This window comes from Typha latifolia, chromosome 4 (genome assembly GCF_019914945.1).
Source record: "Typha latifolia isolate L0001 chromosome 4, TyphaL0001v2, whole genome shotgun sequence".
Lineage (NCBI taxonomy): Eukaryota > Viridiplantae > Streptophyta > Magnoliopsida > Poales > Typhaceae > Typha > Typha latifolia.
Window position 1 is genome coordinate 3,702,173 of NC_133089.1, and position 27,649 is coordinate 3,729,821.

Here is a 27,649-nt window from a genome sequence, read left to right on the forward strand (position 1 = left end):
AAAAAGGCAAACAATGATAAAAGAAGGTAAATTTCAAATGATAAAATAATAAAATAATAATCGAGGGTGGATAAAAAAAATTCACAATTTTATATAAATCTAAATCATGGGAGGTAAAATGATATAAATAACGGTTCCGGAGTAACTTGAGATTAGGTCGAGAATTTGTAATTTACCCAAAAAGAAACAGATTGTTTGGTCAGTGGTCTACCAGCTTCATCGTAATGTACATGTCTACCTAAATACAAAATAATGTACCTCTCTCTACTCTTCTACTCTTCTATACTCTACCAAAAGAGGAGGGATATAGATATGTGAACAAGATGAACACAAGATGATTTGGCGCCAGCCCTAGGATGAAACCTCCTTTACAGAGGAGAGGCTATAACAGCAGCGTCAAAATGGATGATTTCTTCATCATAATGAGCAGAGTGAATTAGGTTTCCAGTACCCATGTCATGTTGGAACTGCCATAGCCTGTAAATATCAAGCCAATAAGCAAGTTAGAAGTACTGCTTCAAAGTCCATAAAGCACATTTTTATCCAAAAAAATGAAGAAAAAGAGTCCATAAAGCACATCACAAAGATATGAATGTAAAGTACCTGCTCAAGCTTCTGAACAAATATAATTTCAACTTCTCTACGAAGACTTTCCATGTCTCTAGCATAGTCTCTCTGTTCTTCCTGTGATGTCAAATTATCCAATTGCACCCTCATTCTCTCAAGTGCAATATCCAGACCACAGAAATCTTTAAAATCTATGGCATCACTGGTTGTCAGCCGGAGTAGGCTCCTGATAGCCAACAAAGCCTGCACACGTCACAAAGTGCATAAGGAACCAGTTGATAGAATTCAAAGTCATTAATCCATAAGCTTAAGGGAGGCAATTCTACAATTACATCTGAGTCCTGCGTACCAACCCCAATATGATGGAACCTAAATGTAGCTAACAGCAAAAGTCAGTTTTGCATTTGAAATTATTGAGTACCGGAAGCTATTTACGTGACAAGAACTAGGCAGAAATTACTGTAGCAAGTATTGCTTACCACAGTATCTGGTAAGTCGATACAAGCTTTATAACATCATTATATGACAAACTGAAGAAAAGAACATTTCTCAAAAGAACTGAAGCACAGTACCACTTTGCAGCCAAGAATAAATTAAAAGCTGAATTATACTGTGGGAGTTTTCATGTTGCCAACGATCATATTGAATTACAAGAGAACAAATTAAGAACCTCGGTGGCAAGTTTTCAGTCTGCTTAGAATTATAATGACTACCAATTACCTGTGCCAGTGAATTATTTAAATTTGAGGAATGAAAAATAAAATTTCTAGTTGAGACATAAATCACTCAGTCTATTCTGTCGTTGCTGTCAGTTTACAGAGGTGAATTTCTAGCGCACAGATCAAGCTCTTACACATAAGTATTTGCCCTCTTCGGAAACTAGTGCACTTCACTGTCAAAGTAGATAGATCTTCAATCGTCATATCAGGATTACTATGCACAACTTAATCATAAAAAAGTCACCATCTGGATGAGTTTCTTATACATATAATTTTTCTTTTGTGCAAGATATTATATATGCTGCTGTTCTTTTAATGTTTCACATCTTCCATGTTCAGGTGAAGAATTACGTGAACATCGTCACAATCATCACCATCAAAGATTCATTTAGACACAAAGTAAAGTTGATAATACTCCTATAGTCCAACAACCCATTAACAGCCTCAGAAGATATTACAACATGCATTTCCATATATATATATATAGATTTAGTGGCATCTATTTCATGTTGAAGATTTTCATTTTCTTTATATGTAAACGACTAACTCCACTATCCCACAAATAGCAAGACATCACTAAATCATGTAACTATTAACATCTCAAAAGCTAAAAAAGGTCAAAAGTTAACACAATCCTTAGTTAAATCCGGTTTCCCCTTACATAGGTAATCTCGAGGTGATCAGCCAGGTACCTTTTCCTGAAGATCAAGGTCAGATGAAGATGTCAAATCAACTACGGACTTCAGGAAAATGCGATCACTTAAAAATGGAAGTTTCAGGCTCTCTGAATTTGTTATCTGAGAGTCTGCTAGATCTGCTACTAAAAATACAGCCTTCTTCTGAAGCCGGATATCAACATTCGGCTTTGTCATTATCTCCTGCAATAACAGAAATCATTAGTCACATTACATCACCCAAGCATATCATTGTGACAAAAGAAAAATATTCTACCTGAAGCATTGAATTTCCATTCTCCAGATAGAACAGCTCCTGACCACGTTCATTATTTCTGATCAAAGCTGAGATAGCATATAGTGCTTTTACAGCTTCTTCTATAGAACTAGAGTATACCATCTTCACTAATCTTGTCAATGCTCCATATGCAAGGATCTGATTTAAAGAAAAATAGTAAGATTTCTACCCCCATGATAATAATGGTAATAACAGAAGGCTAGAAGGGACAACAAGATGTTGGTCCAAATTTGTGGATTCAAATTGTAATAGAATGATAACAGTAAAGAAGAGATAAAAAAAACTAGGGCTCCATGTAAATGTATTAAGATAAAATGAAACTACCTGATTTTGGACAACAGCGTTATTTTGACTAGCTTTTCCAAGAACCCATGCCGAAGTCATCCTTATCCCTGGATCAGCATTATGCAGCTCTTGAATCACTGGAAGAAGACCGCCAATTTTGTCGAGATCTGAGAATCATAGAGTAGAGAGAATCAACTAGCCAGTACTTTTCCTTTTCCCAACCTACAATTAGTATTTTAGGAAATTTCTTGTTCACAAATAATGAGATACAAAACTAGTCCCCTTTGGTCAAAATATAGCCCATCTGCAAAAAGAAGAAGAAAACGGGAAAGGAATTTCTCCCTAAAAATAATTTGGCAACACCTAAAGTATGTTTACCATTTGCGTTATCGATGGGCTCGACTAAAATTAAGAGTTCATTCAATGCACGCTGTCGATCCTCGAGTGATATAGAAGAATTATTCAAATCAGTGATAGCTATTTTCATCAACTCTGCGTCTGATGGTGTCTTCAACCTCTCCATCAGCTCCTGCATATAAAGTTGCATAAGAGGTACATATAGCAGCATACTATGTGACTATTTTTTGATGGAAAAAAAGAACACCAACATCATGAAACTGAAAGAGTTTTCGGCGCATTTTTACAAATCTAAGTAGGATCGACAACAACATCTGAGATTTGCTTCTCCCAATTAAGTTGTCATCTTCAATTATGTTTTTGGATCACCCATGCGTTATCAGTTGGCATTTAAAAGTGAAAGCTCCCACTGATAATTATCAAGTAAATTGATAATGAAAAAAGTTGCATTAACCATTGTAGCAACAACAAATTGAGCAACAAGATAACATAGATGTTATACAGCATCATTAAAAAATATTATATTGCTAAGCAAGTTCTCACCTTTATCTCTACTTGTCGTTTTATCAGTTCTTCGACGGATAATTTCTGCACATCACTTGCTTTCTCTTTCAACTTCTCCGGATCAGAATGACCTGCTCCATTAAAGACTCATCAATTAAAGAAACAGTAATATGCCACAGAACAATGAGCACCACATATACTGACATAACAAGACCCATGAGTGATTACTTTGGTACTTCACAACTTCTACTACTTGTTTTCCGGAGCAATGCATCTAATTGTTTGGTTAATCCTAATGATCACAGAAAGAAGATAGATTTGGGTGGGTTTTTGTCATACCGATAGCCCACTGCAGCATGCTGTCCAGGGAGGAGAAGCCACCGGACAACTCGTCGGCCTCGTCCTCGACGGGCGAATCCACCACCGTGAGCAGATCGGTCTCGTCCTTTCCGGTCGCCCATATCAGTGTTCCTCCCGAAGACTTATTCGCGCGCTCGTCATCCGCGGCCGACAACAACCAACAGAAGAGCAGCAAGGCAAGACCAAGAACAGGGAGAAGCGAGGAAGACTTCGCCATTCTCGCCGCCCCCGAGAGGTCGAGATATTTCGAGATCAAAGAAGAAGAATCAGAGGCAAGAGGTTAGTTCCGGTCCGGTCCGACCCGACCCGACTCCTCTTCAGTTTATATATGCGCATCGAAGTGCGTGATTTGCTGTTCCTCCGCTTCCTATTGGCGGTCGAGTTCCGAATGACGTTTCACCCCCCGTGGGCCCGAAGCTTTTTATCCATCACAAATTGGGCCGTGCCTACTTTCCTAATCAAAGCCCAATTTGGGCTTCCCAAGGCCTATTTGAAACCAAACCTATTACTAATTGAGAGGGAGAGAAGAAGAAAAAAAAAGGGTTATGCCCATAGACTATTACTTATTTCTACAAACTGCCCCATATATTATAGTGGTGTGGGCCCATCACTCTGTGCTGCAGGAGGTCTTATAATCAACTCTACACGATGTGTGATGGTGAAATTTGATGAGAAAATTTTAAACTTAGAAACGAGTCGTACCAATGGTTTTAGCCAGTGGCAGGAGGTCATAGAAAAAGAAAGGTTAGTAAAATATCTCAATTTGGACCGTTAGCTGGAACCTTCTCAATTCCTTTTATTTTGTTTTGTTTTTATCCTCCTGACCTTTCCTACGGTCAGTAAGAAAAGAGAACTCCGCAAGTCTCACAGAATACACGTACACTAGCTGACAGAAACAATGTGCTGAGTGGGTTAATTTTCTTCTCCATCAATTGAGAGTGTCGCCTCTGCAGACTTTTCTAGTGATACACGTAGAATAGAATAGCTTTTGTTACGCTCTCTGATAGAGAGATATTGAAAGTGAAACTATCGCTTATTTTCATGGAGACTCTCTCATCAATGTATCTCTTCAACTATTTTATCCTTGATTTTTCTCCTTTTCTTTTTTGCTCTAAAATTTTGTAAGCTTAGTCTCAGATGATTCTTGTTTTATAAAAACAAAGTTAGACAGCAACGTCATATATTATACAAAGTGAAGCAGAATGAGAAAGGTCAAGGATTAATTGGGTCGCAGAAACTATTGACTGTCTTAATATGAATATCTCATTTATATCTGTGTCACTTTGACATTTTCATCGCTCCTTTTGACGATGTAAACAAAGAAATGTTAAATAGATTTTTTTTTTTAATTTTTAATCTCCTTTTAAATTATTTAATTCCCACTGCATTTAAGAGTATTCTGGTGTCAATCATATATTATTGCAGAGGTAAAAAGGATAACTAATAAGGCTGGCCACTTATAATAATAGATAAGATTGGTTCGATTCTCATAAATTTTTTACCACGGGGCTATATATGCATGGCGTAAATTTATTATAATCTATTTTTAAGAGAGTTGATTTAGTTGCCTAAATAATAATCAAGATAAGTAGATTTTTTTTTGGGTCTAGTTTATAATTAGCATACGAGTTCATAATTTATACAAAAATAACTAGCAAAATAGATATTAAAAATATGTTGAAAAAAAGTAATAATAGAAGTATGAAAAAGTAAATGAGAATATGTATGAAAAAAAATATATCTAGATAGTATCCAAATTAGAATCAAATATTGATGTGTGATTCTTAATCGTATCGAACTCTCTCTGTGAGCCACAAATCCACAATAGTTACAGCATTAAATAAGAGATCTGTGGAATTGTCTACTACTCTTTGTATGCATCTGCTTAATTTGTCCCATTTGCTAGAAGAAACGAACACTTTTTTTAAACTAAATGACATCGCAGTAAGAGTAGTGTAACCATTCATACCAGAAGGACACAAGTTCTACATTGTGTGCAGGAATTTTTTTTTAAGAGAAATTGAAATGAATTATTTCTTATGAATAGTTTAGCTGGTGTATCTAATTTATACTTAGTCTAATTAAACATCTTTTTTTCGCAAGGCAGAGATCCACTAAGAACCAATCCTCACTCTTTAATATAGTTAGCTCCACCTGCTTGAATCGCATGTCGTTTGTCAATCTTTCTTTATTATAGTTTTCTTCAACGACGATTGATCCGGCGTGGGGCTTACTTCTAGAGTAGTATTCTATTTTTACTGTGCTCGAGTACTTGTTTTTAACACTTGATACTTAATTTTTACTTAATTAGTTTGTTCTTAGATTCCTTACTCTAATTTTCTTTCCTCCTCTTACATCAAGATATAATTATTTGATTAAATTAATAAAATGATGCCTTTTCTAAAAAAAAATAAGTTCTAGTCTTCCGTTATTTTAATAAATATAGTCTCCATATACCATGCCAGGTGGAGTGATATAAACCTCTTTCGTACGTAGAGAAGAATATCTACAAATTATACTATAGTTGGTTGATAAGAAAACTCAAAGAAAGCCCGGCGTCGGAGTACTATTTATCATGTTCTTAACTAAATTGACACTCCATATAAATATATTTATATAAATAGATTATCTATTACTTAATACAAAAAGAGCGTAGACATGGCACTCGGTTACCATATTAGAGTCTTCAACAATATAGAAATGTTTAGCGTTTTTATTCTAACGTAAAATGTTAGATTTCATCATATTATTTCTATTAGAAATACCTACTGATAATGAGAAGATTATTCATTAATTTCTATTTATCTATTAATTAGGTAAACTAAAAAGATTTGTCGCGTTACAAATGGGTAAATTGTAAAAAAAAAAAAAATGCATTCAGATATAGATAAAAGTAAATATAAACTCTCTTCACATATCCTTCTATTAGACGTTGTTTTATAGATTGAGTGGTGGATCATTTAGATAAAGAAATTAGTTTGGTAAAATAGTCATCTTTTCTCCGCTCTTGAGCTCATAAGAGGAGGATTTAAATTGCATTTCGTCCTCTGGAGTCTGGACCCTGTTTTCAGCGGGTGATGCTGACGTCCGTGACCGGGGGAATGAATTATAAGTTTGGTAATCAAAATTCAAAACGCCTTCTATGAAAGCCAAATTCTACCTCTCTTCTAGAAAAGGGAAGATCACGGAATATTTTCGTTTGCCAAAGTACGAGTTTTTGACCAAAATAAACTTTACCCTCTTAACTCAGTATGTCGTTAAAACTTCATCGGAAAACATGAACTTAATAATTACAGAGCGATATTAACCAAGCATACTGCTCAGCAGAGCAGAGGAGAGGAGAGGAAGAAGAGGAGATGGGAAGGCATGGAATACTCCAGCTGCACTGCTACTCGTTCCTCTTCCTCTCATTGTTGCGGGAAATTGGTGGGGTAGGAGGAGCCCTGATCAGCCGAGATGACTTCCCGCCGGGGTTCATTTTTGGGGCTGGCACTTCGGCTCTCCAGGTGAACTCCAGCTTCTTCTTGTTCTTCCACTTGTCTCTCCAAATGTATGCAAACGTATTCTAGCCGCACGTAAATTATATGGGCTTTCTATCGTCCGAAAATTTTAACTATTTACAAGCTATGAAATAATCAACTTGGCAAGTAAAATCCTTTTAGAATAGAAGTTTTGTTCTAATATTTTGTAGGTAGAAGGAGCTACCACAGAGGATGGAAGAAAACCGAGTATCTGGGATGACTACATCCGTGCTGGTTAGTCCAATTGATAGATTAATTAGTGGTAGTTCGTTCATGATCGAATTTATTCTAACAAGTTTGGTACCAGGAAAAGTTATGGATAAAAGCAACGCAGACATAGCAGCAGACCAGTATCATAAGTACAAGGCGAGTTTATAAGTCTCATAACATGCATTAATGAGACAGAGCAAAATTAAACAGTTTAGAATTGATATCGTTGGTCTTTGGTTGCAGGAAGATGTGAAGCTAATGCATGAGATGGGTCTGGATGCCTATAGATTTTCGATTGCTTGGCCTCGACTTATTCCTGGTTAGAACTGTGTCTATGACCAACTGACCATAGAAGTACTTCACAGAAAATTTGATAATATGTAGCTCAGAGTTCACTTATGACATAACATGCAGATGGGCGAGGAGCCGTCAATCCGAAAGGCTTGCAGTACTACAACAATCTAATAGACGAGCTCATAAGCTATGGTAGAGGAATGGAAAACTGAGCAATTTCTTTCATACGCTTGCAATATTGAAAATTTTGAGTTAAACAAATTGCTCCAGTCCTTTTTAAGGTTGCTGATATTTGAAGTCTTTAATTTTCTAGGGATAGAGCCTCATGTAACAATATACCATTTCGACCTTCCCCAAGCTCTGCAAGATGAATACAAAGGACTGTTGAGCCCCAAGATAATGTGTCTCCTGCAATTTTTCTATTGAATGACAGTTTACTTTGTTACTCATATCAGATTAGCTGAAGTACTGCTTTCGCATTTTTCTATCACGATGCAGAGATGATTATACAGCCTATGCAGATGTTTGCTTCAGAGAATTTGGTGACAGAGTGAAAAACTGGGTCACCGTTAACGAGCCGAACGTAGAACCACTAGGTGGCTATGATTTAGGATTCCTTCCTCCGGAACGCTGCTCTTATCCCTTTGGCTATCAATCTTGTGAGGAGGGGAACTCAATGACAGAGCCATATACAATTGCTTACCATCTCCTACTAGCACATGCCTCAGCAGTCTCCTTATACAGAGAAAAATATCAGGTTTGCTGTACTCTTTACTTCTTTCTCTTTTCAAATGAATGTAAAGTGCAGGATTATATGTAGGAATTTGAACTGTTTTTTTTTTTTTGATAGGCGAAGCAAGGAGGAAAAATAGGAATAACACTGCTAGGCTGGTGGTATGAGCCTTATACACAATCACCAGAGGATATAGCTGCAGCAAAACGGATGATTGATTTCCATATAGGATGGTTAGTACTAAGCTGAACTAGTACGCAGTAACCTATAGGATGCCTGATGGTGATGCATTATTATTATTATTTTTCATTGAGCCAGGTTTGTGCATCCGCTGGTATACGGAACATACCCTGACATAATGAGGAAGAATGCAGGATCTCGATTACCATCTTTCACCACGGAACAATCAAATAAAATCAAAGGATCGTTTGATTTCATTGGCTTCAATCATTATATTGTGTTCTATGTACAAGCTGATCTTAGCAGCCTGAATTTAGAAAGGAGAGATTACTACCTTGATGCAGCTGTGAAAATTCAGGGTAAGCAATACTGGACTGTACATATATATGAACAAGTTGCTTTAGATTAGTAACAGCCAAAGATTAATATAGCTGCAGACAATGGGCGTAAGAGCTTTCAATGATATGGAGAGCATCAATGCAATTTGATTTTTGAAATTGTTTATACCATGCATCTGAATTCTGTATCAGCTTCAACTAAATTTTACCTTTCCCGTCAGAAAACACCTTCATTATGGTTCTTATAAGTTCAGTAATTTGTTTGTTAGTAACGGAGATTATCGATTAAATTTAGATCCTATGCTGTATTTATAAGTTCTTTATTGACATAAAGAAGTTCCTCAATACATAGTCATATTTCCAGCAGTTCTTTCATCACTTCCATTTCGCCATTAATTTAAATTGATTTCTCTACTGCCTCAGTACTTTTCCCTGTTTCTCTACGAACTGACATCAATGAAAGATACTGGAGTAAATCATTTATTCATATGTCTGCGTTTACTCATTAAATTAGGCATTATAATTATGCATTCTGGTAATAGGATGAATCCACTTTGAAGAAAAAAAAAAAACAAAGATATATCTACTTTCAAGAAGAAATTATTTTTTTATTTCTTACTTAAGATAGAACAATTAAATCAACTGATTAACCAAAGTTTGCTTCTGATGCAGTGGTGAATGGAACTTCATCAAAGGTATGCTACACTACAATTTCTTCTTTCATCTAAAATTATATATATATAGAGTCCTTCTCCTTTGAGGAGAATTAGAAAAGAAAATGGGATAGACAATGTGAGGTCTGATGCAAAAATTGAGCATGAAACAGGGCATCTTTCTGAAGAGCTACAAGGGAATAGCCCTAGAACCATGGGCTCTGCAGAAAATGTTGGAGCACCTCAAAGTGAATTATGGAAATCCTCCGATCATGATCCATGAAAATGGTACTGCCTTAATTATTTGTGTAATTTTGCCAAGTAGATGTTTCCCTTTATTTTATTTTTTATCATCTATTACCTGTCTATCATTCCTCTGTCAATTTTTATTTCAGGAGATGGCGAAGCTGTGGATAAAAAAAATTCTGGAAAGAGTTATCACGATGAATTTAGAGCTATTTTCATACAGGAGTACATGAAAGCACTGCTTCTATCCATAAAGTACTTTCTTCTTTAACATTATTAAGTCTTTACTAATTAGCTGAACTTGATCATGTTCTATAATTTTTTTCTGGACAAATCTTTCATAATTGCAGGAACGGTTCAAATGCGCAAGGCTATTTTGTGTGGTCCTTTTTAGACACATTTGAGTTCGAGTTTGGCTATACTAGCCGATTTGGTCTCATAGGTGTCGATTTCAACGACACAAACAGGAAGAGATACCGAAGGTATTCAGGTGACTGGTATTCCAACTTTCTCAAGGGAAACGGACCAAGAAAGATAGCATCTGTTTATGCCTCTGCTGCATAAATATTTTGGAGAAGGAGAGTAAGAAGTATGCCAAACTTCTTGAAACATTGATCCTTTGTGGTATTACTAAATAAATGTCAGATGTACTGAGTATACATAACAATTTTTTTTTTTTTCCTTTCCAATCTCAACTCAGATGTGCATAATGAACATTACTTGCCTGTAATGAAATTACATTTGGAGTGCTGAACGTATTGAAATCATCTACAGTATATGAAGTTTCTATATTTTGATACCACTTGTATGATTTATTATTTTGTCAAAGAATTTTTTCTTGCATTCTGAGCAAGTTTAATGCTTTAAGCTTACTTTTAACATAGAAATTTTCTTAGTATTAGCAATGCCAGAGAGGACTTCTTAGGTCCCTTTCTTTCAACTAGTTGCATAATAACCTCAGCACGATTGCTAATTTGTTTTATGGGGATTATATATATATATATATATATATATATATAACAATCAGGTGGAAGGATGCCCTCCGTTGGAAAATGGGAGAAAGAAATGAATGCTATGGATGGGGCTGGCGAAGGCGTACGTCATGCATGTGTCTAATCTTCTACCGTATATTATTCCGCATAGCCACCGCCAGTAAGGCCAACTGCTTCCACGCGCAGAGCCTCCCCCCCACCCTAATAAATATAGGGATGAAATGATAAATATTTATATATAATGGGTTTTGGGATAAATGGACAGTTAAAATACTTAATTAGGGTCCCTCTAAACCCAATCCAGATAATTAGGCAAGTCCGAATCTTTTAGGCGTGACGTGTCTCTACGTTCCCACGCACGTGTGGAAGACGAAGCGAGTGGAACGAGGCTGAGTCGAGAGGAGTTGGTAGGTAGCCGATTCACCTCGCCTCGCTTCAAGATTGGAGCTAGATATAAATAATATATTAATAATCAAGAGAGCAGTAGAGCTTTAGAGCAGACCAATCCTATAAAGAAATTTTAGAATCTCTTCTTCTTCGTCTTCTTCTTCTTCTCCGTTCTGCTCTGTTTGATGGAAGCCGCCTTCTTCGTGGGTTGCTCGATTCTACCCATTAAAATCTCCAGCTCGCCGGAGGCGAGGCTCATCCGGCGGCCGCTGAGCTGGAGAAGGCGGAGGTTGGCGGCGGCGCTGGAGGGCGGCGGAGCAGGTCGGTTGCCGACCACCAACTACGTGGTACCACTTGACAGGACATCTGGAATCACTCGTCCCCTTGTCGAGATCCTCAGGGACCTCAATAAGCGAGTTCCCGACAAGATCATCAACTCCGACCGCAACACTATTCCCTGGTATGGATTTGCGCTCGAATTTGGATGACCTAGCTTAAACATCTAAACTTTGATGAAAGAAATGGGGGAAGAAGATTACTTTTTGACATTTTTGTTTTCACTTCTATCCGGAGTCCTCGAGTGGACAGGATAGCACCATGGAGAGTTTGGCTTGATAGACCTAAGATTTAGGATTTAAACTTGGTGAACTAGGAGTTGGAGTGGATTGCTCGCATTGGTTTTAGATGAAATTAATACTTTTGGCAGATTGGATAAATATTTCAACGCCTTCCTAATGTTACTAATTCAAAAAGGTAAAGAAACTTTAAGGTTGATACTTTAATGCTCTACCGCTGTAATGGCAGTGTTTTATTGCAATAATTTCGATGTAGTTGGAAGGAGCTTATAATTGAAAAAAGGTTATTGTTTAATGATAGTTAGACTTCAAAGCTGGTTTTGTTGGGGTTGGTCAGCTCTATCTGAAGTCAAGCACTTAGAAATAGTAGATTTAAATAGTTGTGATCAAAGGCTGCTCAGTACTTTTATGATCGAGTGTTTGAAGAGTGTATTTATGGTCATAATACACCTTAGCATGTAATCTGATTCTGCAATTTTAATACTTCTCATGGTAGTGATGCTATTTGATCTTTTGTCATTGGTTCTAATATTGTTAGCTTTTGCTTATATAGGTACCATGTCAACAGAATGCTGAGCTTTTATGCCCCAGGTGAACCTCTTTTCTTTAGTAACATGAACCTTATGATAATAGTCTTCCCAAGTTTTGTGGCAATTCTTGGTGCATTTACCAACTAGTTCAAATCTTATTGATTCCCATGCGTATTAAATCAAGCTTACCTTTTCGTGTGCTAGAATTTCTGTTGCTTTTGTTCATTAGCTTCTGTTATTCTGTAGGCTGTGACATTCTGATATTGTATCGGAGCAGTTTCAACTGATTTCTAACCTAAGAAATACACAGTGCAACACATACATCATTGATTGATATGACTTTTCTCCATTATATTTTCTTTTTCAATTTGTCATACAGAAGGATAAAATATATGACAATTACATATGACTTCTAATTTCAAGCCATTGATTCTAAGAATATTAGGAAGATACAATTACGTATCAAATATAGATTCTTTTTTTAGATGAAGTTACCTTTTCTTTTAATTGTCAAAGACTACTCACAAAATCCTTTCAATGCTTCACAGTAGTTTGCCAAGCTCTCTATCTTAAATCACTTTGGACTAGTGAACAAGTCCCTATCCCTCCAATCAAGAAGAAAGTTCCTATTATTTGTGTTGTTAAAACATGCATGCACTTACTCACAGATTTGATGGAAGTTCCTTCATGTACAAACTAGGGACCAATTGCAGATAATGCAAAAGATTTCTGAATTATGTAGGATTATCCTTCTATTGGCAGTGCCAGTCTGTGCATTTTAAGCTTTTTACATTATTAAGCGCCAGATCATTGCTAGGTGCGAGCTCTGAAGTAGCATGCTAGTTACAGCTGCTGCATGCTTTGTTTGTACCAGTAATAATTTTGATGCATTGTTGTAATTGATTCTTCCTTCTCAAGGTTGGTGTGGAGAAGTCCGTGATGTGATATACTCCGACAGCGGAACTGTGACAGTGGTATATCGTGTAACAATACGGGGAACAGATGGAGAGGTACTTACGTTGAGAATTTGTTTCTTGCACTTTCATTACGAATGGGATAGTAGCTGTGTGACTGATAAGCTTCTCCTGGTAACTTTTAATTCTGAAAAGAAGGATCAAGTATCAAGATAACTCATAGAGCAAGTACAATGCCATATATTTTTCACCTGATTATTTTGTGAGAGACATGTCTGATTTTCTAATTTATTAAAATAATTTTCCTTTTCATCAGAGTTAGGTGATGTTGATTTTGAAGCAATTTATAACATCGTGGCTCAATCTTTAAGCCATTACAGAGTCAACAAACAATGAAATACTGTAAAAAAAAAAAAGTTAACAATTAACATCTTCCTCTACAAATAGAAAAACTCATTTGTTGTACTATACAGATAAAAGATTGATAAAAAAACTGTAGTGAGATATGGATCTCTGCATGATTCAACCAAAGAAAGTCAACAGAAAGTATGAGCATTTAGGTGGATGTTGGAAAAGAGAGTAACACCTCCTTATGACAGTAAGTATGATCGTCATAGATTCAGCAGGGAAACAGATGGGATGGCATCTGTGCGGATTTTCTATAAGAGTAAAACCCTCATTAAATCCAACTAGGTTTCGGTTTAACTTTTTTTCCTATATATATTATTTTGATACTATCGTAGAAATGATTTAATCTGGTAGCTTTGTGTTGCTGGAGAGGCCGCTTGATCTGGGCAGAAGGACAATATTTTGATCAGAGTAGATCTTAAGTCTTCAATCTTACTAGGAGAAGCATCCAGATCATTGTTTCTTTTTCGCTCAAATGCAAATTTGTTTGCACAGATTGGTTTCAGAGGAGGATATAAATGATATACCTATACATTTCTTTCTATGGTGAAACGACAATAAAAAACAGGCTCTCTATAAGGTGTACATAATTTTAAGGAGGCAGGTGGAAGCAAAATTGTTCCTTCTTATGGGAGATTAATATTCTTGGGAGGTTATCTTTGGACAGACAGTTCCAGCTTCCAAACAAGCAATTAGTTTTACCTAATTAATCTGAGTTTTTTTACTATCATGATCATCAGATGCAAAAATACTGGGAATAGCAAAAAAGTTGTGCTTAAAATTTTTCATCAGTGCATGATTCCCTCATGGCTCGCACAATTTTTCACTAATTCTTCGTGAGCGCAGGCGCACAGGGATGCCACTGGAACTGTGTCCTTGCAAGATGCCCAGATTGAAGATGCGGTTGCAGCAGCGGAAGAGGCAGCCTTCTGCAAAGCCTGCACACGTTTTGGCTTTGGCCTATATTTGTATCATCAAGACGAGATACCATAGGCAGTGACTACTTTTTCTTGTTAGAAATTCACCAAGATCGTCAGTTATAATTGGCCAAACTGCTCGTATGATTATTATTACTATTTTGTCCCTGCATCCTTCACTCTGGTGTATATATTACGCACCTCGTAATAGTTGGCCTCTTTTGTTCTTGATATGTCATGTTGTTTAAGTTTTTTCTCTCTGGCCACAGACTTTGGGGTGAAACTTATTTGACAGTGGTTAGTGTTGCTTGTTTTGGATTTTTAAAGCCTCCCAGAATAGCACATCATGCTTCTCTTATAGGTAGTTACTTAACTTGTGGGCCTTCTCAAAATAGGATTCTTATTAAATGAATAGATGTTTGATAGAAAGACACTTGCTGGATAATTGCATTTCTGAATCTTGCATTCACAATTGCTGGAGTCAACCCCCTGCTTTCTTTTAAACATTTCATTAGCGAATATTTACTATTGTGATAACTTTTAATGAAAAAAGATATTACACCAGATGTATGAATTAGAATATATACTTATAAGTTAAAAGAAAAAGTTTAGTTGCAGTTTGCTAGTCTGAAATTTGATTAAATATTATTTTACATCCTTTACTATAAAAGCGTATAATTATTTAAAATATTATAATATCTATCTTTATAAATAGGTGCAAGTATTACACTTTAAATATTATAATAAGTAATTTGTACGAAGTTAAAAGTGATACTAGTTAAAGTTGAGAGGACTAGAATGTAATTAAAAATAAAATATATCTGAGGTTTCTGGACGAGTACCAAAGAAGTTATATTGTTTCCTTTTTTTACGTATTTTTTTCCTCAACGCGGTTAGCTATAACGGAATTGGGACGTATTCTAGAGAGCATCTCGAACTCTCTCCACAGCACGCGTAACCGACCGGTGAAAACCTCCGTCTCTCTTTTCCTCCCCTTCTTGGAATTGGATTCAGAGATCCTTTTCTTTTCTCGACTACTTCGACCTCGATCGATCGGTTTCCTGGAGATGGCTCAGAATCCGCAGCTGTTCGGGAACGGGATGCCGGTGCCCTTCATCGGCGAGATGTTCGTCCTCGCAAGGGACGGCGTCGAGTTCGAGATCGACAAGATCCCCGGGTCAGTCTTCTCTCTTACCTTCTTGTCTTGATGTTTATTGAATGATTTCGATCTATTTTGCCCTAATCATGGGACATAGCAAAGCGTAAATGTGAAGAGATCTTGTAGATCATATCGTGTGAAATTTGAGCTTCAATAACAGGTGCTTGACCATGATTCGCTGTGCGAATTTTCCATTTTTACACTGCTGCTATTATTTTTTCACAAGCCAAGCTACTTTCTCTATCTTGATGTAGCCAAGCGATCATAGTGGTATGTAATGGCGCATATTGCATTGGAGCCGCAAAATCTCTATTTTCTTTGGTTCTTACTTGTAAGAGGATAGCACTACAACTTAAATAGACAATAGAATAGCTTCTAAGCCATGATATGATGAGGGATTGATGACTTCTAAGATACAGGAAGGATGAGACAATATACAGAAGAAAGGATAAGTGTATTAAAATGCCAATTAGTATAGCCATTACTCTTCCACTCTTCTTTTGTCTTGGCATAGTTGCATAGATCGTGCACAAGTAGCAGAATGGCATGAATCCACCATTTTGGTGGATCTGTAAGGGTCATCACTGTTTTATAAAATTCCAGTGCTGTTGGTCTGTCCTATATATACATATGAAACAGTTAACAAGCATAATAATCATGATGTATCAGTGGAATTCTATCATCCACTTTGTTAGATAGGATTGTCCCATCACCATAAAACTACATGTACTTCAGCTAAGACAGTATACTTAACTTCTAGCATTTAAATAGTGTTGACTAATAGCTTCTTCCTTATTTAGCTCGACTTACCCCACATGTTCACACAGGGATAACCGGATAAGTATGGTCTTTTGCTTTCTTGCAGTTATGTTAAATTCAAGGCTGTTTCAAATCTCTACATGAGAAAATCAAGATTTATCCTTTTCAAATAAAGTTTGTACCCCTGCGCTGGATTGTATTATTGCAATATAGTTCAGAACCTGATTTTATATCATGGGTTATTATTTATTAGAGTTTAAGATGTTTTCTTTGCATAATGTTCCTGTTACCAGTTAGCACACTATACCTAATATTGGATATTGACATCTGGCATCCTTTTTTTCCTTGTTTCCAGAGCTTCTGGTGGCCATGTTAAAGCAAAGGGAACTATATACTTGTCTAACATACGCATGGTGTTTGTTGCGAAGAAACCTGTTGGAAACCTTGTAGCTTTTGATATGCCCCTGGTATGAAAATTTGGACAGAAATGGTTGGTTGAATGAACTGATTACTGCTTGTTGACATATAGTGCAATGGTTGGTTGAATTAACTGTATTTACTAAATCCTTTTTAAGCTTGTGGACTTCCGAAAGTGCGCCTGGTAACTTTTATTCTCTGTTGTATATACACAAGTGTCTTGTATCCTCATGTTGCATCTGCTGACTGGAATGGTTAGATTTTCTGAAGGGATATCTGAGCAGTCTGGAATTGTGAACTTTCTTTGTAATTAGATATTCAACTGTATGTTTTTTCTTTGTAGGCATAATTTCTGTGTTTCTCTTTCTTGCCATGTTTCTCCATCAATCTGTCTGAACCATTTCTTGCCATTTTGCTCAATAAAGAATTTCCGCTATTGTTTTGTATAGTCGCCTTAATTTAAAAATTTACATAACTTTTTGTTCATTAGGTGATGTTTTTAATATCTCAGATCCTTTTTAAACTTTAAGAATTTAGAAATCTCCTCAATTGAAACATGAAATGACTGCAGTGGAATTCCTAGGACTGTCCAATTCCAGCAATAAAGCAGCTGCTTAGATGCTTAAAACACCTGGTGTTCCAGCACTTGATATCTTTTCAGCCTTTAATTGGGTATCCCTCTCTGAAAAGAAATCCTAAAGTAGAAATTTGAAACACGTTTTTGTTAAAGCTTGATTTTACTTTGGATAGTATTATATTATCTTCTTAGACATTTTTCACTTTTATCTATAAAATGACAAACTTTATGCACAATTAAATTTCGATAGAGATGGTGGTTTTTGATGAAAAGATCAAATTTTGTGATTATCTGGAGATTATTTTGGTGTCTGATTAAATAGTGTCTATAAAGTGGGGAAAGATAACATAAGAAAGAAGGTACAATTTAGTAGGGGGAGGGAGGAAATGGAAAATTTTCTATTCATCAACCAAAATATAATCTTGAAGGCCTTTCAATTCAAGTTTTCTCTGAGAAACTGTAGTACAACTTTTATGTAGGGCTTGTATAGTGGTAGAACTTTTCATTGTGTATTGTTTGATTGATATCCATTTATAATTACTCTGGATCTACAACAGAATATGTGGAAACTGTTGAAAACTTAAAAAATCATATACAAATTAGGAATCTACTAAAGTGAAAATATGATTCTGTCCAAGTTACGTTAAACTATTAAAATTACACACATTCTTTGAGGCTAGACATGAATCCATTATAGGATGTTCAGTGACCTTGACATTTTCATCTTGTTTAGATGAGATCTAGTCTTTTATTTTTCTTCTTCTTTTTCTTTTCTACTGAGTAGTATATCTCTCCTTTATTGGTGCTATCTCATTTTACTTGAATGAGTAGTAGGTTTTAAGATAAACTTTGGCTGTTTGGTTCAGAATTAAGTCATTAACCCCTTGATGACCTGTAAATTTAATCAAAGCCTAATTTATTCTTGACCTATTTTCTTTGGCAGCTATATGTGCATGGTGAAAAGTTCAATCAGCCAATATTTTTCTGCAACAACATTTCTGGATTTGTCGAGCCTGTAAGTAACCTAATTAGATACATTATCTGCCGTTGTTCCAGGCTTCTTTAACCAACTGTGACATGACAATAATAGGTTGTTCCAGATGATCAGCATAGGGCCCTGTACTCCACTCATTCCTTCAAGATCATGTTTAAGGAAGGTGGCTGTGGCACTTTTGTTCCTCTTTTCTTAAATCTGGTAGCATCTGTGAGACGGCACAACCAACATGCTATTTATCCTACATCTGATGCTGCGCCACGTGTGGATCCATTACAAGCTGCTCAAACACCTGTTGAAGACATGATGCGGCGCGCGTAAGTGGACTGAGACTGGGTGCTCCTCCTTTAGTGATATTGTTATGGCTGTTTGATTCTTACCATTTTGTTCATTTGCAGTTATGTGGATCCAAACGACCCAACAAAAATCTTCCTGCAGCAGCCTGCAGGAGAATCTGAGTTGAGAAGGAGGGCGTACCACCCGCAGGCTCCTGAGAACTCATACTAAACTTCTTAGGGTTGTTCCAACTTATTAATAGTATCCGTTCCTGGTATAAATAAGGCTAAAAGATTATATATGTTGTGAGCATATGAAATTGTATATCTTTGCCGTATACTTGGTATATAGTTTGGTAGTGTGTGGGAGAAAAATGTGTGCATGTTTTTTTTTTCGTGTGTTTTTTTTTTGGAGAAAAAACTTTCTTAAAACAAAAGGCAATATTTTTTTCTTAATTTTTTATTGGTCATGGCAGATGGTAGCAATTAATTTGTTCAGGGAATGCTTCTCAGGGAATAATTTTGATTATTCTTTTTGAAATCTAAGGATACTATTCGAGGGGCATTTGCATAGAAAAGCTTTTTAAATTTTCGAATAATAAAATTGAGTTTTTGTGCGTATTTTTGTGTAAATTATATGCAGGAGATGACTATATATATATATATATATATATTATATTAAGATTTCAATCTTTTTATTAGTAAAATTAGAAAAAAGAAGAAGAAGAGAGGTGCAAATAGCTTGCTAGATGTATGCCATTTGATAAGCTTAGAGGAGAAAGAAAGAAATCTTATAAACCTCAAATTCATGCTGATAAGATGCTTATCTTCTTCGGTTAAATTTCAGTATTAATCTAATTTTTTTTATGCCGTTATAGCAGGTGAATTTTAAACTTTTTCCTAACGAACCAAGATGAATATAACTTAAGACAACTCTAGATAAAAAGAAAAGACAAATGGTTGAATTTGGTAATTTATTTTGAAGTCATTCGAAATTTGTTTGCATCGGGAGCCGAGGCGATCCAAAGAGCGGTGTCCCCACTCCGCACCAGTTACACTACATACAGGCTGTAGACTCTGCAGGAGGAGGAAGTGGTGAGGTAATGGGAGATTTTGGCCGCACACCTCTTATCCTTTTTCCTATCCGCACGCTCTCGCAACAAACCAACTCAAAAAGAAAAAAAGAAAAAGAAAAGGAAAAGGAAAAGAAAAAAGAAAAAAGAAAAAGAAAAAGAAAATAACAGCCGAGTCGAGGTTTCGAACTCGGACTCAGCTACGAGGCGGTTTGGAAGATATATTACTCGGGAGGGGAGCAAGGGGGAAAGTCCACAAGAAAAAAAAGGGGAGAGGAATCCTAGTTTTCTTTCGATCCTCACCGCCATGGCTTCTGGTAACCCTTCTCTTCTTCTCTAATCGGAGCTATTTCGACCTATTTCCGGTGGTCTTCTTGCTAGATCTGGAAGTTTCTCGGTTAATCGCATCCGAAATCTTTTTTTTTTTTCTTTTATTCCCCAAAACTTTAGCCATGAAGCTTGCGCAATCGGAGCTTGAATATATCGATTATTTTTTGAGCCGGAAGGATTTATAGTTGGTCTGGCTTTTCTTCTTTTTTGGTATTCTGGAGAGATGAGTCAGGGTCACCTCACCTGATTAGATGGAGTGTGTGGTTGTGACCATCATCACGATTTGTTTGATCGAGGGGGGAATTGGTTCACCAAGAAGTCTTGGGAGAATTCGCTAGCCATTATCTGGGGGTTTTCCAGGGAAATCTCAATTGGATTCTGAGATAAAGATTTTGGCAATCGTGGATTTAGTTGGAATTTCGAGTGTTTAATATTTTTGACCCGGAAGAGGATTTGTTGCTGCAGTGTGCACTAATAGCAGTTTTGCAGCTTTATTTCGCTTTCCTAGGGCTAGATGTGGTCTGAAGAGGTCTCACTATTTTGGTAGTTTGAGTCTGGATATGAGCAATTATAGTTGTCCAAGCTAATGAGCTATTCAATCTCCGAAACTGATTATTGATGTTTGGTGTAAACTAGTTTAATTTACATACATATCACTGTGATCACTGGACTCATTTCAAAACTTTAACTCCATTGTACCAAATTAGCCTGCAATTTTTCATTCCATAATAGCCGACCAATAGTTGGGGCTATCTCTTTCTGGGGTTTGCTGTCTGACTTTTGTTGTACGCCCTTGATTTTGAGTTACGCTGTTTACGAAAGCTGTTGGTATCGATGCAGTTTTTCCTGATTTGGCAGAAGAGATGATTTTTTTTTTTGTGGAGGAGACATAAATGCTCATCCTATTTGATGTGTTTCACTTATTTACGACGAGTTTGGCTATATCTATCGTTGTTATATGCTCATCACTTTATAGTTTATACCTTTTCACTTCTTTAAACTTTATGTCTTTCAGATGAGAGTAAGAACTCCAAACCTGATGCATCATTGCCCCAAGAGCAGCCTGGACGTGGTAGGAATGCATCATCACTGACTGCTGGGATTCCTGGAAATCCTTTTGATTTTTCTTCAATGTCTGAGCTGCTAAATGTATGTTATTATTCTTTCATTTTTATGAATTCAAATTTCAGTTTGATAAGTTGTATTGCTCTGCTATTAACATTTACATGGTAAAGAGAGGACTACAACGAGGAGATAATAAAAGATAGGAGAGGAGAAAGCTTAAGACTAGACAGAATAGAAGAAAAGAATAGGATATCCTATGTATTCTGTTTTCAGCCTTCTTTTCCTATTGTTCACGAAATGATAATTTTGCTGTGAGTTTTGGCATTTTCTTTTACCTTCAGATTATAATTGAGGCGTGAAGCTTTTCTGCTCAGTATATTAGAAATGTAGCAGAAAAATTGTGCCAAGTAAGATAATAGCCATGGTGATTTGTACCTTTATAAAGTATGAAAGTTAAAATCTCTGTTTGCTTGTGTTCTTAGCAAGGGGTACATGCTAGTCTATTTGGTTTATGTCACTTACCGGATGTTGAATACCTTGTACTCAAAGCAAACTTTTAGAGGTCATCCTTTTTTCATTACTAGGCACCATATTTTGTGAAATATAACCTACTAAAAATTCAATAGTAATAGACGATCTTCAAGTAGAAGATACCTAGAAAATATCAGCAATAATACTATGAAGCAATACAATTAATGAAAAAGGCAAAAAAGACGAACAAAAGATGCTAGAGAAAATTATCTAGAGAACAAAAAGGAAAGAAACATTGACTGATAAAAGAACTCCCACCGACTCACTCGGTGCCGAGAATGGTGGTAACCTGTCATAGACTAAAACACTAGCACAATGGATGGAATGGTTTAGGATGGCTCCGACGTACACTTGGACTTATTCAACCCAGCACATTTAGTAGTGCCCACCATGACTTTTCATTGGAGCAATGGTTCTTAGCAATCTTCTGTTGTACTTCAGGTCCCAAAGTGGGTTTTATATGTGGGAAGGGAATCTTGTCAAAGCATTTTATATTGGTCTTGAGTCTTGACATGCTTGTTCTCGGTAGTGAGGAGTCACTCATATCCAAAATGGTGCAGAAGTGGTAGGTAATAGTACCAATATGATTCACCAAGTTATCATAGTTCCAATACTATTCCACAAGTGAAAAGAAATCTAGTTCAGTAGAAACAGCTAGTAAAAGCATTTTGGGATATATGGTGGCATAATGGAAAGAGATACTTGTGGCATATAATGATCGGATGCAATTGAACATAAGTGGTGTATAGACTGATGCATGTTTTCTTATGTCAGAGGAGCATATAGTTTTGTTAGCACTTACATTCCTCAAGTAGGATGCCTTGACGACACAAAACCTGAATTTAGAGAGATGCGACTATTAATTAGGCTGGCCATGTAGGAAGAACTAGATTCAGTACATGGAAGTTTATACTTTAGAGTAGGAAGAAAAGAATGTAGCATGAGGCATGATTTTAGATTTTGTAATTCTTTGAGACCCTGTTATCATCATTATTTTCTTTAAATTTGATGAGAAAAATCTGATTAATTCAGGAATTATCAAGCAAACTGTCTTTCTGCCAACTAGGACAATATATTATGTTATATGGACCTTCCTTTTTTCCTAATTCACCCGTATTGATGCAAGAAAATTTGTGTGGATGTGACACTTGGGCATGCAGCGCCTAGTATTAGTTATCAATATTAAGTAAACCTTAGAGCTTGACATGTACTAACATTCAATGGCTGTACAAATTTGATGTATGAATGGAAGCATGTAGAAATTGTCAAGCTTTTTTCTTGTTTATTATTATGACTTTTTCATTGATATCTAATATCTCAGTTTTTGTGGAATCATGAGAATGAATACTTCTTTTTGTCATGAGTTTGATGATGAGCGCTTGGTGATGGTAGTATTGAATTTTAACATCATGTTGTTCTATGTTCTTCTCTAGCTGATGCAGAGTCCAGTACCGTGAACATAATCTCTTGATACCTCTTGGACCACTATGGTGTTATAAGTGCAGTATACATAACTGAAAAGCTCACTTTTCCCAGTTAAAATATGAGACAGAATCTTAGGCATAGCCTAAAACCCTTCTTCACTTTGTACAGTAAGATGTACAACATAATTATTGAGCATTCAAAATCATGTTGAGAATCATGATGAATTTTCTTTGGGGCTTGATGATAGAATATTAGGATGATATTCAAGAATTGGTTGAAGAATAGAATAAAAAGCTGTTCTGGTGTAGAGAGCAATATGTCTGCAACCTTACCCTCATCAATGGAATGGCCTTTTGTAATTATGAGAGTGGTCATCTATCCATACTTTTGTATAATATGCCAAAAGAATTTGTGTCTAGAATATAGATATGTCTCTTAATGAGCCAAATTTGGCTAAATAGTAGCATGTCCTGACTCTTGATTGAACAAGTTATGGTACTGTGGTTTACAGCGTATCAGTATCTGATCTTAAGTAGTCTTTCAATTAAAACCAGAAAGGTCCTTTTGTACTATATTGTAATCTGACACATCTAAGATGTTAATAGGAGAAGGCATATAATGCAACTTTTATATTTTTTATCGATCAACTTGTGAGGAAGGTGGCCCTTTGTGGATAAAATCATTTCCCACCTTTGATATTTGAATGCAAACCCTGTGGATTTATTTATGGCTGAATGAATCCAGGACCCAACTATAAAAGAGATGGCAGAACAGATTGCAAAGGATCCAGTATTCAACCAGATGGCTGAACAGCTTCAGAAAAGCGTCCAAAATGCAGGACAAGACGGTCTTCCTCAGTTGGATCCTCAGCAATATATGTCAACCATGCAACAGGTGATGCAAAATCCCCAGTTCGTATCAATGGCGGAACGCCTTGGAAATGCTTTAGTTCAGGTAGTGTGCTTTTTCACTTCCCCTTTTATGCTTACTCCTTTTGATATTCCCTACCTGAAGCATGATGTTCCTTGCATCTTGAGCCTTTTCTTATGTATGGGCAGGATCCTGCTATGTCTAGTATGCTTGAGAATTTGAGTAGTCCAGCTAATAAGGAACAGATTGAAGAACGAATGGCACGCGTGAAGGAAGATGCTTCATTGAAGCCAATTATTGATGAGATAGAGCGTGGTGGTCCAGCTGCAATGATGAAGTAGTTGATGATAAGCTACAATAGAGAAATTTATTACTGATAAATTACATACAAGTCCTCATTTTGAATTCATTTGTTGTAGGTACTGGAATGACCCTGAAGTTCTTCAAAAGCTTGGCCAGGCAATGGGTGTCGGTTCTTCAGGAGAGGCTGCAACTTCTGCTGATCTTTCTGGACCTGAAGAAGCAGAGGAAGAAGCTGGATATGAAGATGAATCTATAGTCCATCATACTGCTAGTGTTGGCGATGCTGAGGTATTGGAGTTCGATGATGTACCTCTCAGGTGCTTTTGATTTTTATGGATTTAGAAAGTAGTTCTGGAGAGATTCCTAGTTAATGATGAGACAATATGAAGACTTGGTTAGGCATTTGAATAATTGAATCTGGCATTTTTCATAGTTTTCCAGGACTTTGTGTATTGAACCCATGTAGGGTTGCATATCAAGTTATCCTTATCAAGACTATGCTGCATGTATACCTTAATATACTGAAGAATATGTGACAGCACAAAACCACGAACTAATAGTTAACATGTGTACACTCAAAGCATTTTTCTCTTGGTTACAAGCATTTGACACAGAAATATAATGACACCTGAAATTACTTCAAAGTCCATCGTTCTGTGTAAGAGTTCGTTAAGTTAGAAATTTGTAATTTCTTTTTTACTTTTTTGTTATAGTAGTGGTGCTGCCATTTTCCTTTTTATATTTCATTATCTTTGTATCATGCTTTGTGTAAGCGTTTGATGGTCTTTCCAAGTATATGAATCAACTTTTCATCAGTATTTACATGATGTGCCTAACAATTGTTTAGATAGGAACATGCATCACTGTGACAAATCTGATCCATGAAAGCAACCCAAACAATATTGAATTTAGCTATGATGATTCTAATGAATCAGTGGAGTGTCTATTTTGATGCCTGTGCAATGACGCTATATCTTTACCATGTAAAATTTTTGGAAACATTATATTCATCTTTATATTTAGCTTGTGACATCATAAATAATGGTTGTTGAATGCGTGGAATGGAAGCAAATAGACAAACACAAACACTTATATCATTGATTTTCTCACTGCAGAAGCTTCAATGTTCAGAAACAGATCAGTTCATAAGATCTTATTTATTCACAGGCTGCATTTTAGCTTGTATTCCTGATTATGGACGAGCATCAAATTTTTCTCATGTTTCTGTGTGACACATTTTCAGTCTTTTTCCTTTTTCACTGTTTGGCCTAATATCGCATTAGCTGTAGTTCTGATCTATGCAAGTTTTCCTCCTTTCCCATTCACGCAGGGCTTGAAGAAAGCATTGGATGCAGGAGGAGACAAGGATGAAGAAGATTCAGAGGGGAGAAGAGCTTTGCATTTTGCATGTGGGTATGGTGAGGTATGATGGATAAATCTGACATGATTCCTTCTTTAGGAATTTTAAATAATACATGATACACTAAAAGATATATCTTGATTCGGCTGAATTAATGGGAAAAACTAAAAAGGATTTGAAAACTGTCATCAAATTGTAGCTCTGCTTAAGGAATGTGGTGCATTTTATTGGCCATTTTCCTCCTTCCAGGTGCTTGATTTATTTGGCAGATACTAGTGTATGAAATATTTGTACTTAGAAAGTCAAACCTCAACTTGGTCTGTGAGAGGGAAGTATTAAGATCCGATGCATTCTCTTCCTATTTGGGAGCATTTATTTTCTCTGTCAATGCATTGCATACCTTCATCCTGTCTTGTTTAGCTTGAGAGAAGGGTATCCATATCAATAAATTCCAGGCATGAAATCATTGCACGAGATTAATTTTCTTGACCTTAGCTATATAGTGGCCTCAATATAAGGGCCTTTAAGATGATCATTGATTTGATTTTTCCAGAGCAGAGATATCTCAACTTTTATTACATTTTTATTCCTAGATTTCATCTCACCATAATCATAGGCAGATTGTATTTTCCATAGGCATTCAAATAGAAATATTTTTAAGAGGGAAAGGGAAGGGAAGGGAAGAGAAGAGAAGGCCAAACTTGATATGGGGGAATTGTTAAGGAAAGATGTGGTACTGTTTGATTTGATACAAAGGAAGACAACAAATATATATGAATGGAGAAGGATGCATATAGCCGATCCCAAATTGTTTTACGGCTTTTGTTTTATTTGAATTTTTAATGAATGCTAAGATCTTATGCTTTTTGCTATTCTCTATCAGGTTGTGTGCGCTCAAATACTTCTTGAGGCAGGGGCCGCTGTGGATGCATTGGACAAGAACAAAAATACACCACTACATTATGCTGCCGGTTATGGGCGTAAGGAATGTGTGGCACTTTTATTAGAGCATGGCGCTGCTGTGTAAGTAAAACAAATTCATATTGTTCTTCTTTACAGCATGGCCAAGCTGTGTAAAAGTTTTATTTATTACGCTAAACTTGTCTTTGTACTCGCCTACTCTTCCCTTGCGCAGGACCCTCCAAAATTTAGACGGCAAGACCCCCATTGATGTTGCGAAGCTCAACAATCAGGACGATGTTCTCAAGTTGCTTGAAAAAGATGCTTTCTTGTAAATTACTTTAGATCTCTTGCATGATGCCAGCAACGGTTCAGCTGGCATGTTTGTCATGAGTTACCATTGTTGTTTTCGGTTTGCTTTATTGTAGTCGCTATTTATCTGTTATGTTGGTCTGCAATTCAGATAGACAGTTATACTTTGTGACAGTGAATAAACTTTTTAGGTTATGTGTGGATGATTCTGTTGTTGGCTATAACATAGGTCGTGACCAGTTTTCCATTGTATTACATACTCTTGTTTTGGAGTGTGTCAGTTTTTGAAATCTCTCTATCGTGCAGCTTCTTTTAGTTAACCTATTCTGTATAGTATTTTGATATTACTTTCATTTCGTTTCTTCTACTGATTAATGATTTGATGTCAAAGCATTTTGTTGAACATGGCTCACTCAGATGCCTCGTGGCCATTACTTGATCTCGATGGCTTTTCTTTTTCTTTTCAGAAATAGCTTGAACTCAATGATTTCACATGCATTTTGTACTTTGATAGATAATGGGCCAAAATCTGCATTAATCTGAGATTCACCTGTGGAGTTTTATGAGCATAAATTTTATTCTCATGGGCATTAGTCCACTTTAAGTATTTGAATTTTCTACATTAATCCTTTGTTTC

General features: G+C 36.3%; 5 protein-coding genes across 6 annotated transcripts; 4 read left to right on the forward strand and 1 right to left on the reverse strand.

The window, feature by feature from the left end:
• Positions 1-152: 152 nt before the first annotated feature.
• Positions 153-4,072, reverse strand: LOC140787117 (hsp70 nucleotide exchange factor FES1). Of its 2 annotated transcripts, none has more exons than XR_012108751.1 (8): positions 3,744-4,072; positions 3,444-3,535; positions 2,922-3,072; positions 2,583-2,710; positions 2,238-2,396; positions 1,948-2,164; positions 604-810; positions 153-477 (listed from the first exon to the last, which is right to left on the reverse strand). XR_012108751.1 is itself a non-coding variant. In XM_073135889.1 (8 exons), the coding sequence occupies exons 1-8, from the start codon at positions 3,979-3,981 to the stop codon at positions 457-459; spliced, it is 1,182 nt and encodes a 393-aa protein (XP_072991990.1). In that variant the 5' UTR covers positions 3,982-4,071; the 3' UTR covers positions 153-456. The 2 variants fall into 2 exon arrangements, 1 of the variants encoding a protein (XP_072991990.1); XM_073135889.1 differs by having other exon boundaries at positions 1,979-2,164; positions 3,744-4,071.
• A 2,783-nt stretch (positions 4,073-6,855) lies between these two features.
• LOC140786598 (beta-glucosidase 31-like) lies at positions 6,856-10,741 on the forward strand. The gene is made up of 14 exons (XM_073135144.1): positions 6,856-6,971; positions 7,061-7,270; positions 7,456-7,519; positions 7,593-7,651; positions 7,739-7,814; positions 7,910-7,981; positions 8,103-8,190; positions 8,288-8,546; positions 8,640-8,755; positions 8,841-9,061; positions 9,713-9,735; positions 9,867-9,981; positions 10,089-10,194; positions 10,290-10,741. Exons 2-14 carry the CDS (start codon positions 7,121-7,123, stop codon positions 10,501-10,503), a joined length of 1,563 nt encoding a protein of 520 aa, XP_072991245.1. The 5' UTR covers positions 6,856-6,971; positions 7,061-7,120; the 3' UTR covers positions 10,504-10,741.
• A 586-nt stretch (positions 10,742-11,327) lies between these two features.
• On the forward strand, positions 11,328-14,988 carry LOC140786099 (DNA repair RAD52-like protein 2, chloroplastic). Its single transcript, XM_073134309.1, has 4 exons — positions 11,328-11,778; positions 12,447-12,484; positions 13,342-13,433; positions 14,592-14,988. Exons 1-4 carry the CDS (start codon positions 11,504-11,506, stop codon positions 14,736-14,738), a joined length of 552 nt encoding a protein of 183 aa, XP_072990410.1. The 5' UTR covers positions 11,328-11,503; the 3' UTR covers positions 14,739-14,988.
• A 491-nt stretch (positions 14,989-15,479) lies between these two features.
• LOC140786100 (UPF0664 stress-induced protein C29B12.11c) lies at positions 15,480-19,299 on the forward strand. The gene is made up of 5 exons (XM_073134310.1): positions 15,480-15,839; positions 16,936-17,047; positions 18,518-18,589; positions 18,665-18,885; positions 18,967-19,299. Exons 1-5 carry the CDS (start codon positions 15,730-15,732, stop codon positions 19,073-19,075), a joined length of 624 nt encoding a protein of 207 aa, XP_072990411.1. The 5' UTR covers positions 15,480-15,729; the 3' UTR covers positions 19,076-19,299.
• Positions 19,300-19,928: 629 nt separating this feature from the next.
• LOC140787150 (ankyrin repeat domain-containing protein 2B-like) lies at positions 19,929-27,302 on the forward strand. The gene is made up of 8 exons (XM_073135934.1): positions 19,929-20,233; positions 21,262-21,395; positions 24,012-24,221; positions 24,326-24,474; positions 24,557-24,728; positions 25,771-25,863; positions 26,684-26,823; positions 26,936-27,302. Exons 1-8 carry the CDS (start codon positions 20,224-20,226, stop codon positions 27,033-27,035), a joined length of 1,008 nt encoding a protein of 335 aa, XP_072992035.1. The 5' UTR covers positions 19,929-20,223; the 3' UTR covers positions 27,036-27,302.
• Positions 27,303-27,649: the final 347 nt, after the last annotated feature.

Excerpts from the sequence above, each read along its gene's own strand:
- LOC140786598 (XM_073135144.1), top strand. The coding sequence starts at position 7,121 with ATGGGAAGGCATGGAATACTCCAGCTGCACTGCTACTCGTTCCTCTTC. Across the intron at positions 7,815-7,909 it reads TTGGCCTCGACTTATTCCTG|ATGGGCGAGGAGCCGTCAAT; the intron begins GTTAGAACTGTG and ends CATAACATGCAG. Across the intron at positions 10,195-10,289 it reads GCACTGCTTCTATCCATAAA|GAACGGTTCAAATGCGCAAG; the intron begins GTACTTTCTTCT and ends TCATAATTGCAG.
- LOC140787117 (XM_073135889.1), bottom strand. The coding sequence starts at position 3,981 with ATGGCGAAGTCTTCCTCGCTTCTCCCTGTTCTTGGTCTTGCCTTGCTG. Across the intron at positions 2,397-2,582 it reads ACGCTGTTGTCCAAAATCAG|ATCCTTGCATATGGAGCATT; the intron begins GTAGTTTCATTT and ends TCTTTAAATCAG. Across the intron at positions 478-603 it reads TTGTTCAGAAGCTTGAGCAG|GCTATGGCAGTTCCAACATG; the intron begins GTACTTTACATT and ends TGATATTTACAG.
- LOC140787150 (XM_073135934.1), top strand. Across the intron at positions 25,864-26,683 it reads TTGCATGTGGGTATGGTGAG|GTTGTGTGCGCTCAAATACT; the intron begins GTATGATGGATA and ends ATTCTCTATCAG. Across the intron at positions 26,824-26,935 it reads TTAGAGCATGGCGCTGCTGT|GACCCTCCAAAATTTAGACG; the intron begins GTAAGTAAAACA and ends TCCCTTGCGCAG.
- LOC140786100 (XM_073134310.1), top strand. The coding sequence starts at position 15,730 with ATGGCTCAGAATCCGCAGCTGTTCGGGAACGGGATGCCGGTGCCCTTC. Across the intron at positions 18,590-18,664 it reads TTTCTGGATTTGTCGAGCCT|GTTGTTCCAGATGATCAGCA; the intron begins GTAAGTAACCTA and ends TGACAATAATAG. Across the intron at positions 18,886-18,966 it reads GAAGACATGATGCGGCGCGC|TTATGTGGATCCAAACGACC; the intron begins GTAAGTGGACTG and ends GTTCATTTGCAG.
- LOC140786099 (XM_073134309.1), top strand. The coding sequence starts at position 11,504 with ATGGAAGCCGCCTTCTTCGTGGGTTGCTCGATTCTACCCATTAAAATC. Across the intron at positions 12,485-13,341 it reads GCTGAGCTTTTATGCCCCAG|GTTGGTGTGGAGAAGTCCGT; the intron begins GTGAACCTCTTT and ends TTCCTTCTCAAG. Across the intron at positions 13,434-14,591 it reads TACGGGGAACAGATGGAGAG|GCGCACAGGGATGCCACTGG; the intron begins GTACTTACGTTG and ends TCGTGAGCGCAG.